Source organism: Galeopterus variegatus, unplaced genomic scaffold (genome assembly GCF_000696425.1).
Source record: "Galeopterus variegatus unplaced genomic scaffold, G_variegatus-3.0.2 Scaffold937, whole genome shotgun sequence".
NCBI classification, from domain to species: domain Eukaryota; kingdom Metazoa; phylum Chordata; class Mammalia; order Dermoptera; family Cynocephalidae; genus Galeopterus; species Galeopterus variegatus.
In genome coordinates, this window is record NW_007727048.1 from 72,694 (window position 1) to 87,193 (window position 14,500).

Consider the following 14,500-nt stretch of genomic DNA (forward strand, 5'->3'; position numbering starts at 1 on the left):
CGCGCTTCCCAAGTGGCGCACCTATCCAGTGCGCCACCGGGCCGGCCCTTCCTCATTCAGTTCTACACGCTTCTTCATTTCTTTTCTAACCCTAATTTCTCAAAAGTGAACCATTCCAAAGTGAACTCAAAAGTTAGCAACCCCAGCTTAGCAGGTTACTGTTCTCAAACCGCATTCTGCAGAGGGTTATGAAGCGTGTGTATGTGGGTAGAGGAGAGAGATGGAGATGCTACACACCCTGAGTCCTGCACAGTTGGCTGTACTTTGCCTGGAGGATGTGGGTAGACCTAAGTGTTGCCATTTCAGCCTCTGTTCCATCAAGATTCTTTGCTGTTATTAGTGAATTTATTTCTTTCTCTTCTGCTTGGGTTCTACACAGGGGAATGTATCTCAAAACAGTGAATTCTTATGCAAATTGTAGTAGTTGTAAAAAATCCTTTTTAATGTTTTTGAAACTTTTATTGTCTTGCCCTTATAGGGGCTAGGACCACCATTTCATATGTCTTTGTTTTCTCATAGTACCCAGCACAATAGATGCTTGGTTTAAAAAAAAAAAAAAAAAAAAAAAAAAAAAAAAAAAAAAAAAAAAAAAAAAAAAAAAGGTATGGTAGGGAATTAAAAAACAGTGGACACATCATAAGGCATATGCTTTTTTTTAATTTTAATTTTTTTATTATTATTTTTTTTTATAAGGCATGCTTGTACGGTCAAGTCAGTATCAATGCATGGAAACAGAGGAGAGGACAGTAACAAATGGTGGATTGTCTTTTATGCCATTACTTTCAAAGTGAAGATGCTGGATTCTAGAATATAGTGGTTTGTAGAGGAAGAAATGGTAGAATTCAGGTGCAAAAGACTAGTGTGCTGTAGGAGGGTAGAGAAGGTGGTTTTTCTGATTTTTTAAGAAATAGCTTTAGAGTTACTTGGCTTTGGCCAAAAAGCCTTCCAGGCTAAATTGAAAGGTAGTTGAGACTGAGCTAGGCTGGGAGGGAAGGAAACCAGGCCTGGAGTAAAGCCACCAGCAAGGGGAAATAGCCAGGCCCCGAGTACGGGCAGTTCTCCTGGTGGTGAACAATCCTGGGTCTTATTATCCGCAGACCCAACTTGGACTGATGGATTTTTAAGTTCACCTTTGCTTCCTTGTTAGTTTCTGATACCTTCAGCTGCAGTGGTTCAACTACACTCATGAAGCAGCCCTGGTTAAGTGCCAAGAGCTTAGAGAGCAAAAATGAATAAAATGTTACTCTATCCTTAAACAAACAACCTGAACTTCCAAATAGTTAATATTTTATTTGTTTACAAGGATAGAATATAAAAGCTTTCTCGTTGTATGTTAATTCACCAAAGAGATTATACTTTGCATTATCTGTACTTTCACAGAGACGTACATTGCAGTTGAGAGAGATTTGATGCGGGTGTAAGGGAAGATTTGCTTCAGTGCTTGTTTGTGTCCTGGTATACAAATGCACATTAACATAAATGCATGGCTACATATATTTTACATACTACCAGTGTATCTTACCTTATGCAGTGTTTGTTCCATAAAAATTATATGTGAGTCAAATGTTTTTGAAGCAAATAATATTGTTTAAGGAAGTTTGCTCTTAAAAGACTTATAATTAACCTGTAAATTAGATATTTTGGGTCAGTCTGGATTTGGATGAACTGAGTTGGCTTGAGGCATATTTATAGATTTGATCACATTTTTTATTAATGTGTAGCTAATAGAGTAGTATGCTAAAAGCACACATGAACACAAAAACACTGCACTTGAGAACATCCATACCTTAAACTTCACCTTTAGGTCACATAACGTTCACTCATATTATTTCATTTATTCCAAATAGCAACCTTTTGACACTGGTGTGGCAGGTGATATTAAGGCCTTGAAATACAGACAACAAAGACTCCATGAGGTTGAGTGTCTCTCCTGTGGCCACAGAGTTCAAGAATGGCAAGGAAGAACCCAGCTCTCTTGACCAGTTCCAGACTATTCTCCAGTGAATTCCCTTTTCTTCACTGTGAACCTCTGAACATAAAGTCTACATCAGAACACCTAAGTTCCATTGCACGTGATGGTGTCCTAGAGGCCTTAGAAAGTTACTATATTTACAGGAGCCTGGTATAAAGACATGTGTTTCTATCTGGAACACATACAACCTTTACACATTTCTTGCCTCATACTCTATTTAGTAGAACATAATTGCCTAATAATAATACGAGGGCACTTCAACAAGTTTATGGAAAAATGGAATGAAAAGATAATACCGATTTTTCCATGAACTTGATGTACTCTTCTTGTACTATTATAGCATAATAATCTGAATGTTATCATTTATTATTTTGTGTGTATCAGGCACTGCACAAAGCACACAGTTATGAGGGGTCTTCAAAAAGTTCATGGAAAGATTCTCATTCTCTCTTAATTCCATTTTTCCATGAACTTTTTGAAGTACCTTATATTATTTACTTTTACAAAATGAGGAAATTAAGAGCTAGATAACTTAAATAATTTGTCCAAACTCAAACAACAGGAAGTGTCAGAATTGAGATGTAAACACAGGGGCTTCTCTGACGCCCGAGTCCTGCCTTACTCACTACTAGAGCTTTCATACATTTCAGAGCTGGCAGGTTAAACTGTGAGGTTGAGAGGAAGCAACTCATCTCCAAAGAGGTAAAGGAGAGGTAGGTAGGTTCTCACAAGGCGTAAGCAGTGGTCCTTTTCTCCCAGTTGTTCCATAGATGCACTGGAAAAGAACAGAAGAAATCTATTTCATGGAGAACTACATATAAAGATACCTTTCATATCTAGCCCAGGAGCATAACATCCAACATGAGGGTTGGGGAATACACCGAGATGCCTTTGGGAATTCTTTCCTCAGAATATGAGTAAACTCTCACTTCTAAATACATTCAGTCTTCTGGAAAATTTCCCCATCCATCAAACATTTGAGATAAAGAAAGAATGAGGGGTGTGGGGGGAATGGGGACATTAATGAGTCTTGGCTCACAGAAGCCAGCAGCTTCCAGCTAAAATCTGATCTGAGGAGTTACCACTGACTTCTTGGTACTTCTTGTATTGCAGCATCAAACACCTATTTTCTGCTCAGTGTTCCAGGGCTTTATCATTTAATCATTTCAGATCAACATCCGTGGAACTGGAATAAGATCTTACCATTGATAATTTGCCAGGTGGGGATTCAGCCAATTGGAATGAATTTAATTAGGGATAGGTTTCACGTAGACTGTCTAAAATCGGGAATTCTTTAATGAAATAAAATGATAAGATTGTAACTGTCTTGTACTGTTAACACTATTTACAGGTACTCTCAGTGGGTTACTTGAGCTTGCAGACAAATTAAAAAGTAGAATTTTAGTTCTACTTAATAGCAAAGAGATACTTCATTGCATATAATTAAACAGAGAGTAGAGTCACAGCACACATAAAATGCTTGGGCCAGAGGTAGAAAATTGTCATCTTTTCAGTGAATGGAAATGGCAATGTTTTTGGAGGGTTTTTTTTTTTTTTTTAATCACTTAAAAGCTTCTGGGCAAGTTTCATGAAGGTGCATTGGTACTGTTACACAATGGTTAGCTGTTAACAAAATTCCTAAATAAGAGATTTGAAACATCTTTTATTCTAATGCAAAAGCACAAGCATTGTTGGTTTGCTGTTTCCTTTAAATTCTCTTTGTGCATCGTAAAAGTGTAAGCAAAAAATGCATGTGTCTTTAGTTGTTTAAGTGTTGCATGCTGAGCAGGTTGTCAATAAAATCATCGTCAAAATTGGAGATGCATCAGCCTGTGAATGAGATGGTGTCTGTGTGTGCAGGTTTTCCTCCGTTTTCTGAGGCAGCAATGGTGCTTCTCAAACGTGCTCAGCAAATGCGTCTTAGTACTGAGCTAAACCATACACCGGCAGCCAGTTTGGCTTTTGGTTCTTCAGGTTACGATTTGGTTAAGTGTCAGTGGTTTGTACTGGCTCCTTTGTCATTGGTATGGAGGTCCCTAGTGAGCAGCCCAGAGTTGCCTTAACCAGACTAACCAGAGCAAACTGGACTCTGGTTTCACCTCCCTGGAGGCCAGAAAAGCATGTAGTTTCTCATTTGCTTAATTTCCCACTTTCAAAATGAGGCCTTGTCCTGCCCATAGCGATGGAGAGAGCAAGTTTCTCTCCCCTGCTGCTGAGATCTGCATTAAAGCAGATGTTGAAAATGAAGTTTCGTAATGGAGAAACATCTTGATCTCTGTGTTATTTGTGTCAGGTTTTTAAAAATGTAATACTCTCTAAATATGTGCAAGCCGAAGTAGAGGTTATTTTGTATGGCTTAACATTTCTTTAAACCATATGTCAATACAAGGACTTTGAGGAAAAAGATTCCCATGTTACTTGATACAGATGCCTGTGCAGACTGGAAAGCAGCAGTGCCCTTCATTTTGGTTGTACCAGGGGTCAGCAAACTAGGTATGGCCTGTGAGCCAAAGCTGGCCCACAGCCTGTTTTATAAATACATTTAATTGGAACACAGCCTTGCCCATTTGTTTATATAGTGTCCATGGCTGCTTTCCTGCTACAAAGACAGAGTTGAATGGTAAGGACAAAGACTTCATGGCCTGAAAAGCCTGAACTTATTTACTATCTGGCCTTTCACAGAAAAATTTTGCTGAGCCCTAGATTATAGCATAGCGTTAGGGCAATGAGTCTTCACATCTGACTCTCTTACTAGCATTTGGGGCTGTGGGCAAGTTATTTTATTTAACTCCTCTAAACTTTAGTTTCCTCATTTACGAAAGGGGAGGATGCTGAGGATTAAAGTTTCTTCGTTAGAGAGCAGATTTAAAGTACTGTCCTCGCTCTAGGTGCTACAGATATTATGGACAGGCCCAGGTAAGCACTTAGCACAGTGTCTGGCATGTAGGAAGTGCTCGGTAAACGTACAGACATAAAGTAGCTAGTCATTTTTGTTGTTGTCTTCATTATTCTTGTCTTCTGCCACTTGGTGGCCGTCGCTCTGAGTTATTGGAATCCCAGGGTTTTTCTTCCCCACTGTTCTGCCAGATGGCAGCTCTGTTTCCTACAAGGAGGCAGTAAATGACTACTGAGATTTCATGAATGGAGTAGTTAGGAAGAAAGTAGGTGATGGCATGTGATGAGGTGTGAGGAACACAGTCAGGTCAAAACGCCGACAGCAGGACAGCATATGGAGTGGGGGTTCTGGGATCCGAAGTTCCTGGGTTTGTATCTTTTGTTCTGCTATTGACTAGATGGGTGACCTAATTCATCAAGTCAGTTAACCTCTCTCTTTTTCAGTGTTTTCATGGGCTAAACATTAATCATGGTGACCCATAGGGTTGTGAGGATGTGCTGAGGTCAAATACAGATAGTGCTGGGCACGTGAGATGGGCTCCATAATTGTTAGCTCTTAGCAGTGTTGCTTTGTGTGGGCAGGAGTGGGCAGAGAGTGGTGCTGCAGATGGGGGTATCTGCGTGGCACATTCCCCACATACGTCAGGTCTTTGCTCAAATGTCGGTGAGGCCTTCCCTGACCACCCATATTAAAATCTCGACCTCCTCCCTGCTTGACTTTCCTCCATGTAACATATCACTGTGTACATGCTCTGTGTTTTATTTACTTATTAGCTATTTCTCTCCACCCACGTGAGTTCCACAAGGGTAAGGATTGTTGTCTGTTTTGTTCACTGGTATGTTCTTGATATCTTTAATAGTGTTAGGTACACAGTAGATGTTCGTTTCATATCTGATGAATGAAAATATGGAGGCCAGAGGGCCTTCAGATGACCTTAGAATCACCCTGCTCAGCTTGGGTTGCGATTTTGCTGGGGCTAGAGAAACAAGTGGCAAGCAGCTTCATGACCTTGAGCAGCCATTGTGGTTGGGTACAGTAATGATTAGCAAGGTCCTTGTATAGTAACAAAGGATTTGAAGAAAAGCTCATACATTTAAGGTTGAATGAGGAACTTGTGGAAGTGGGAAGAGGTTTTTAGATTTTGTTTGTGTGTGTGTGTGTGCGCGCGTTGAATGAGGAACTTGTGGAAGTGGGAAGAGGTTTTTAGATTTTGTTTGTGTGTGTGTGTGTGTGCGCGCGCGCGTGTGCGCACATGTGTGGTTTTTTGCATTAGGGACTTTGTTCTGGCATGTGCAGGGCTTCTGCAAGGCACCTGTGGCAATCAAATCCAGTGCTTGGAGTGAAGGGATAGGAGACATGGGCCTCCTTAGCTCAAATCATTGTCTCCCAGTGGTGAGTAGGAAGGTGACTCCTTTTGGCCAAATGGTGAACCCTAAGACCTTAGAGAGCTGGACCAACTGGCTTATGGGACTTGAAGTGAGGAATTGAAGCTCTAACTTGAATTGATTCCCAGTGCCTCCACATTCATAAACCTCAAATGTTTCTCTCTTGTTTTTCTACACCAGATATCAAAGCACAGACATTTAGAAAGGAGAATAGGGGGAAAGTAGAGAATTGCTTTTTTTCCAAAGAAATTGTGTTAGGAAGGAGAATATTCAGTTTCCTATTACAAGACCAACCTGGTTCACTAGACTTGAGTTCTTTGAGAGAAGGGCCTGTGTTTTATTCATCATTTCTAGTGCCTAGCATATTACCAGTCATATAAATGAAAGAATGAAATAATTGAAAAGCATATGGGCTGTATTTATTAGGGGCTTCTTACAGTATTATTTTCTGACTAATTAAGATTTCTTTACACAAGCTTGTTTCATTCTTAAGATATTCTATAATAATGTGTAGTTATCTCTGCAAAGAAGCAGATTTTGACTAAAATACACACCACAATAATGGGTACAAACTAAAAGTTTCTGTTTTTCTGAGTCCATTCCGCAGGAAGCATCTCTGTGGGAATGTGCATGACATGAGGGACCATGTTTCACCAAGCCAAAGGCTTTTAGAGACAGGATATAGAAATGCCAAGGTGCCACTCCGGTAACATGTGAACTCTTTATGCCTTTCAGGAAAGCCAGGCCGCGCAGGAAGCATCTCTGTGGGAATGTGCATGACATGAGGGACCATGTTTCACCAAGCCAAAGACTTTTAGAGACAGGATATAGAAATGCCAAGGTGCCACTCCGGTAACATGTGAACTCTTTATGCCTTTCAGGAAAGCCAGGCCGGAGTCAGCAGGAGAATCATAACAATACAGCTTGTCTGTGATGAGCTCCAAGCTGTGAGGCTCAGGTGGCAGCCTGTGGGTGGATTTTCCAAAGTGGAAGGGCTTTGGCTAGTGAAAGTGGGGGACACACTAGGCATCACATATGCGGAAACAGAGATTGATGACCACTGGTGACCAGCATCCCTCCCAGGACCTGATAGGGAGCTCTCGGAGACTGTCCCCTACAAAGCTATAATGTGACCTGCTGCAGTATAATCTCCAAATTTGGACATAGGGTAACAAAAGGGTTATACAGTGACAGTGACATGAGGGAGCATGGGTCAGAGGGTCCATTCAGGACCAGTGAACATACATGTGGGACTTTTCATGATTCCCAATCTGCTGAAATCCAGGGCACTTTGAGCCTACAAGATGAACCTATTTTCTCCCCATTAGTGCCAAAGACCCAGCAAACTTAGAGAACTGACATGTCCATGTTGTCTAAGATAGAGGAGTTTATATTTGTTTCTCCGGCTTTATTTGAAAGTTAGTTATAGGAGGCAGAATGCTCACCCTGTGCCTTCCACCCTGTTTTCCAGCATGGGTTACTGCATCCTTTTTGTGCATGGACTAAGCAAGCTCTGCACCTGGCTAAATCGATGTGGGGCCACCACCTTGATTGTGTCCACCGTGTTGTTGCTGTTGCTTTTCTCGTGGAAAACTGTGAAGCAGAATGAAATTTGGCTATCGAGAGAGTCCCTATTCAGGTACGATTAGACAGATAAAAGTGAATTTATTTACTTATTTACTTATATATTTGTTTCTAAACAAATGAGGTAATGTGGATCTGGCAGTATTTATTAATCCAGAAAATTATTTTTAGAGACGTTTTAAATGGAAGATGTAATTTTATTTTGGGTTTTAACTTTAAATAATGTTATGTAAAATTTAACATGAGCTTGTTATAAGTGAATTTATGAAAGTAAGGCTCATGGGAAGATTTTTGGGCCTGTGAATTCAGATGGAAACAGTCTTAATGATGAGCTGGGCTGTAAAACCAGCTATAAACCAAATGAAAGCGATCAGCCTAATTTCATCACTCAGTCAAGTGAATAGGAAAGGTGAGCTCACAGCACAAAGGAGTACATTTCTTCAGAATGTTTCAGCATGTTGAGTTGTGATCTGTGATCTAGTTGCTTTATTTTGAACATTAATTTTGAATGAGAAAATGGAAGCCTCCTTCATCTCCTGGTAGGTTTTTCTATGATGTGGCAGCCATTTCTGAATGTAACAATGTCAGTTTATAGTCCTAACTTTGTCACAAGTATAAACATTCTTTGGGACTGTTGCTGTGTCTCTGGGGCTTAGTCTATCTCGTGAATGCCATAACCCTGGTGACCTTCACCTGTGCTCTCTGACACTGCACACGTGGCATCTCAGCCCCCCAGAGGTTTCCAGTCTGTGTCCTCTTTCAGCTTCTGTCCTCATTTACGGCCCAGTTGGCCAATTTAGTCAACATGGTGTTCACTTGGTTCCCTGCTCAGCTGGTACCCAGCACTTATTTTTGGGGGGTGAACAGTTGAAACAGAGTTGGGATCACTTGAGAAAGGGGGAAACTATTGAAATAGTGTAGGAAAGTGCAAAGAATTGAAGGGAAGTGAAGAACATGACATGCAGCAGACAGGAAACGGGCATCTGGCCAGCCTGTCTTGAGCACCCTCTCAGGAATGAATGTGTAAACTTACACCAGTTTTTTTTGCTTGTTTTTTGTTTTTCTCTCTCTTCTCATCAAAGTCCTAGGAAAAGAAAATCCTTTTGCTTAGTTTGAACTTAGGTCATGTGCCTGCTCCTTGTCCCTACCAGGGCACTGAGCTGGTTGATCTTGCCAAGGCAGCCTCCTCTGACTTCTTTGGAAGGAAGAAGGTAGGGCAGGCAGAGCACCTTGGGGTTCCATGAAGATGTCACAAAGTGAGGCAAGAGGGAATTTCCCAGCAGGAAATCCAAGTACTTCAAAAAGGGACAACAGAGTCTGAGCTGCCAAAAATAAACAAATGAGTAAATGAATGAATGAACAAACAGGACAAATGTTCACTCTGCTTTTCTACTATATTCAAATAATGTATCGGATTTTACTACTTGGCAATTTGACTTTTTTAAAAAATAGAAAACAAAAAGTAATCAGCTTGGCATGCATATCCTATTATTTTATTTATTATTACTCTGGGATTGTCATCACTGTCGTCATCGTCATTATTTCAGTGGCTACTGTAGGGCATTGTTGCAATGTAAAGGTTTTTGTGCAGATTTTTTTGTGAAAGTTTGTTTTACACAGATCTGCACAGTTACTGTCAGGCTTCAGTGTCTGTTCAGTGTCTGTCATACTCTTCCACGTTCACCAAGTTTTCACAGACCACAAGGGACTCGCTCCCTCCCAGTGCCTCATGCTAAGGTTATTCTGTAAACACAGGGGTACTGAAGGTCAGTAATAGAACTTCCTCCTACACTCTGTTGGCTTAATTTTTTTTTCTTTCACTTTCAAGTCAGTGCTTTTATGAGAAACTCAAAACCGGTTCTGCCCTATTTTAAACTCTGCCTGAATAAAGGTATTAACTGGTTGTGTCTGCTGTTACTGCTTCATCAGAGTAACTTTGGGGGTGGATTTTGGCAGTCAGCAGTTTATTTCAGAGACAACGAGTCAGTGTTCAAACCCTCGACAGCTGATGCCAGCAATTTAAAAAAAGAAAAACAACGAAAAACTCATTGACCTTACATCCAGAACCTTCTGTTCTTTCAGATGGAAGTATGTAATAAGTGAACAGTTGATTACTAAAACACAACCATTCCACATGTGTGCCTAAAGAGACTTTGTGCCTGGAAAGGCCTTTGGTGGTCAAGTTTAATTTTGTATAATATGAAAATCAAAGCTATTGATATTTTTTAGAAAACTTTGTTTATTATCATTTATCTATATCCTGATAAAACTTTAAAGAATCTGAGACTTTATTTATTCTTTTTCCTTCAAGAACAGATGTTTGTATGAATTCATCTGTACTAAGTAATGTTCAGGTCAATTGAACAAACATTTACTGAGAATCTATGAGGCAGGATAGGGTTAGTGGTTAAGGATGGGGTCTGGATTTAGACTTTCTGGCTCTGCTCCAAGTTCTACCATTTAATAGCTGTGCAATCTTGGACAAGTTACTTAACCACTCTGTGCCTTAGTATCTTCGTTTAAAAATTTAGGATATTAGTGTTTATCTCTTGGGTATGGTATAAGAATAAAATAGTATGTCAAAGATACATAGGACAGTATCTGGCATGTGGTAAGCACTATGTAAGGTTTTCATATTATTACTCTGCACTGTGTTCTAGGATATGAGAGAGAGAGAAAGGTTGTCTATAGAGGAGCTAGAAGTCTGTTTGGGAGTCAGACACATGAATATATTTAAATATAATGTAGCATTAAACACAGAACACTGTATCCGTGCAGGTAAGTGGCTAAGGCACTATGTAAGGTTTTCATATTATTACTCTGCACTGTGTTCTAGGATATGAGAGAGAGAGAGAAAGGTTGTCTATAGAGGAGCTGGAAGTCTGTTTGGGAGTCAGACACATGAATATATTTAAATATAATGTAGCATTAAACACAGAACACGGTATCCGTGCAGGTAAGTGGCTAAAAATCAGCTCAGGCCTTCAAGGATCATTCTTTTGTAGGCCTGAGCTGAGTATTAAAGGATGTGAAAAAAATAAATTAGCCATAATGGCCAAAACCAAGAGCTGGTTGAATTAAGTAAGAAAACATCACAGTAGTTCTAGAGACGGTGAAGCCCTTGGCAGAGGCCCCTCTTTGGTGTTCTCTCTGCTCCAGACAATAAACCTATCAACCGTTCCCAGGACATATGGCCACTCTGAGGCCTTTCTAATTATGTGAGATGGTTTTTCTTGTCAATGCTATGAGCAATCTTACGGAATGTCATAAGAGAGACCTTTGTATTGGAGAAAATACAAATTTTGGTCAAGCTCCAGCCTTTCGAGCTGAGGCCTCCTCTCACAAAAAAGATCCTACTGTGACATGTATTATTAGGAGATACAGATGCAGGGTCCTGTCATAGCTGTGTTCTTTTGTGGGCGAGAACCTTACACACAAAAAGCACCAGAACCCAGAACTTGTGTCTCATCAGAGGCCTGGAGAGGGTAAGTAGTTCATGCTGAAATAGCTATTAAGAGGAGGAGTCAGGATTTGAACCCAAATTTGGGGTAAAAATAAGTCAAAGGATACATAAACTTTACCACACCTCTTCTGTACTTTGTTTTCTAACCTAGGCTAGGTCCAGTGTGAACAAAGAGAGAGAGGGGGGTGGGGGGAGAGATTGACTTATAATCATAGCTGTCAGGTGTATTTTCTTTAATTCTTATAACAAGAAATCATTCTATTTCTTAACCTGAAAGAGTATAATGGATAACTGCATAGCTCTGATTGGGCCTAGTACCAGCCCAGACCTTACATTTCCTTGGAGTGAATAATATTGTAATTTGATTAGATTAAACCCTCCCCCCAGCCCCACCCTCATCTTCAAAATGCCTAGAAAGACAAACATCTTCTTTTGCATCCAGTTCGGGGTCTCTAAATCCCGTTCATGGACTGTATAAGCGATCCATGGACCACCAGTTAACAACTTATGGCCTAGATCATCCTCCTGCTCTATAGGAAACATGTCTCTCTCCTCTTCTCTGAATTACTGAGCCAGAGAGATCAGCAGACCTCCCATGGCAGAGAATGTAAGCCAGGTACTGACAAATTCTTTTGTAAACGTTCAGACAGTAAATATTTAGGCTTTACAATCTCTTTTGCAACTCTTCAACTCTGCTATTGTCTCAGAAAAGAGGCCAAAAAATATGAGGGTACTGCCAAAAGTTCATGGAAAAATAGAATTGAAAGATAAAATGAACGTTTCTATGAACTTTTAGAAGTGCCCTTGTATGTAAACACATTGACACATCTGTGGCCCACAAGGCTGTAGTTTGCTTACCAATGATAAAAACATTGTGATAATGAAATTCTCATGTTACTAGTATCCTATCATACTGTTTTGGCTTAGCATCAAGTATCAGCTTCAGGAATAATTCTCGCCATTTATTGGCCTTGGTTGAAATCTCTGCTCAACTACTTACCACATCTGTAACCTTAGAAAAAGGTCTTAATCTCGCTGAGCGTCAGTTTCTCTGTCTATAGTGTAGGAGGTACAATCATACTAGCTGTTCGAAAGGTTATTGATAGGACTAAAGAAAGCGATCATGGTAATGGGTGCCTGGCCCACGCTTGATTTAGAATGAGCTTTCCATGGTCCTGGCCATCCTGTGTGTGCCGTTATGAAACCTCAGGTCAAAGCAAGGGTCAAAATTGAGGAGAATGACAGATTCCTTTTACTTGCCTCTTCTGTTAACTTCCGGCTAAACACTGCTAATTAAAATAAACAAACAAGTAAACAAAAACAAAAAAAACCCCTGTTTGTTATCAAACTAGGAATTCAGGGGTGGTTCTCCTGACCTATCATCCAGTAATGCCGAGAAAACAAATCGTGTTCTAAAACCTTGGAGATACACCTGATTAAAGTGGCTTTTGTGTTATTTCTGTTATTTCTCTAGTCTTCTGCAAATAAGAAGCATGACAGAGAAATGTGAAATGTGAAATCCTGAGTTGAATGGGAGATATTTATTTATAATCATTGTTGTAGTTATTAACCGGGTTTTGGATCCAGCTGTATAATTTATGAAAATTATGTTTCATTGTGGAGTAAACGTGTGTAAAGTTGAATGTTCCCATTAAAACACTTGGGAGTATTAAATCAGAGCATCAAGAAAGCACCTGGGGAGACTGTTCCTGGAGGGAAGAGTGACCTGGCCAGTTAGTTATGTGGAAAGTTTGCCTTTGGCTGGTAGTTTCTTTTCCTTTTTTCATAAACTATACTGTTTTGGCTTAGCATCAAGTATCAGCTTCAGGAATAATTCTCGCCATTTATTGGCCTTGGTTGAAATCTCTGCTCAACTACTTACCACATCTGTAACCTTAGAAAAAGGTCTTAATCTCGCTGAGCGTCAGTTTCTCTGTCTATAGTGTAGGAGGTACAATCATACTAGCTGTTCGAAAGGTTATTGATAGGACTAAAGAAAGCGATCATGGTAATGGGTGCCTGGCCCACGCTTGATTTAGAATGAGCTTTCCATGGTCCTGGCCATCCTGTGTGTGCCGTTATGAAACCTCAGGTCAAAGCAAGGGTCAAAATTGAGGAGAACGACAGATTCCTTTTACTTGCCTCTTCTGTTAACTTCCGGCTAAACACTGCTAATTAAAACAAACAAACAAGTAAACAAACAAACAAAAAAAACCCTGTTTGTTATCAAACTAGGAATTCAGGGGTGGTTCTCCTGGCCTATCATCCAGTAATGCCGAGAAAACAAATCATGTTCTAAAACCTTGGAGATACACCTCATTAAAGTGGCTTTTGTGTTATTTCTGTTATTTCTGTTATTTCTCTAGTCTTCTGCAAATAAGAAGCATGACAGAGAAATGTGAAATGTGAAATCCTGAGTTGAATGGGAGATATTTATTTATAATCATTGTTGTAGTTATTAACCGGGTTTTGGATCCAGCTGTATAATTTATGAAAATTATGTTTCATTGTGGAGTAAACGTGTGTAAAGTTGAATGTTCCCATTAAAACACTTGGGAGTATTAAATCAGAGCATCAAGAAAGCACCTGGGGAGACTGTTCCTGGAGGGAAGAGTGACCTGGCCAGTTAGTTATGTGGAAAGTTTGCCTTTGGCTGGTAGTTTCTTTTCCTTTTTTCATAAACTGTTCATTATAAAATGAGAGCCTAGAGAAAAACATAACAGAAAAATATCACAGAGAGAACAGAAAGGTCAAAAGCAACAATGGGAAAAGCAGTATGTTCTTGGGATTTTAGTCACCCCACCCACTTCTGTTTGCCTGTTAGGAATATTATTACTTCCTCTTGCTGACATCGAACAATGCCCTGACCTCAGCAAGGACCAGGTTTCCACAGGCCTGATTGTCTGTTCCTTGGGTGAAACATAAATTAGAATAACTGTGCTAATCCCACAGAGGAAAGCATCAGTTCCAGTAAACCTGCCAGTTGTATCCATGCTTTAATCCAAGTTACCAATAAAATCTACCTGTTATCATGCAGTACTTAGATCGGGATTAAAAAATCAAGAATTTTCCTGGAAAGAAATTTGATTTTTCTTTTTAAGCCATTATTTTCACTCTGACCCAGATCCTACCCATGTGGCTAAATTCACTTTGGATACTATCCTTTTTTTTTTTTTTTTTTTTTTTTTTTTTTTTTTTTT

At 39.9% G+C, this 14,500-nt stretch overlaps 1 protein-coding gene across 1 annotated transcript in view; it reads left to right on the forward strand.

Annotated features, from left to right (window-relative positions):
- The window catches only part of TMTC1 (transmembrane and tetratricopeptide repeat containing 1), a gene marked incomplete at its 5' end in the record, with an annotated part of 170,532 nt that overhangs the window by 55,928 nt on the left and 100,104 nt on the right, over positions 1-14,500 (forward strand). The window contains one exon of the mRNA XM_008573589.1: positions 7,725-7,892. Within this exon, the coding sequence (XP_008571811.1) occupies positions 7,725-7,892 (168 nt within the window). The remainder of the gene's footprint in view (positions 1-7,724; positions 7,893-14,500) is intronic.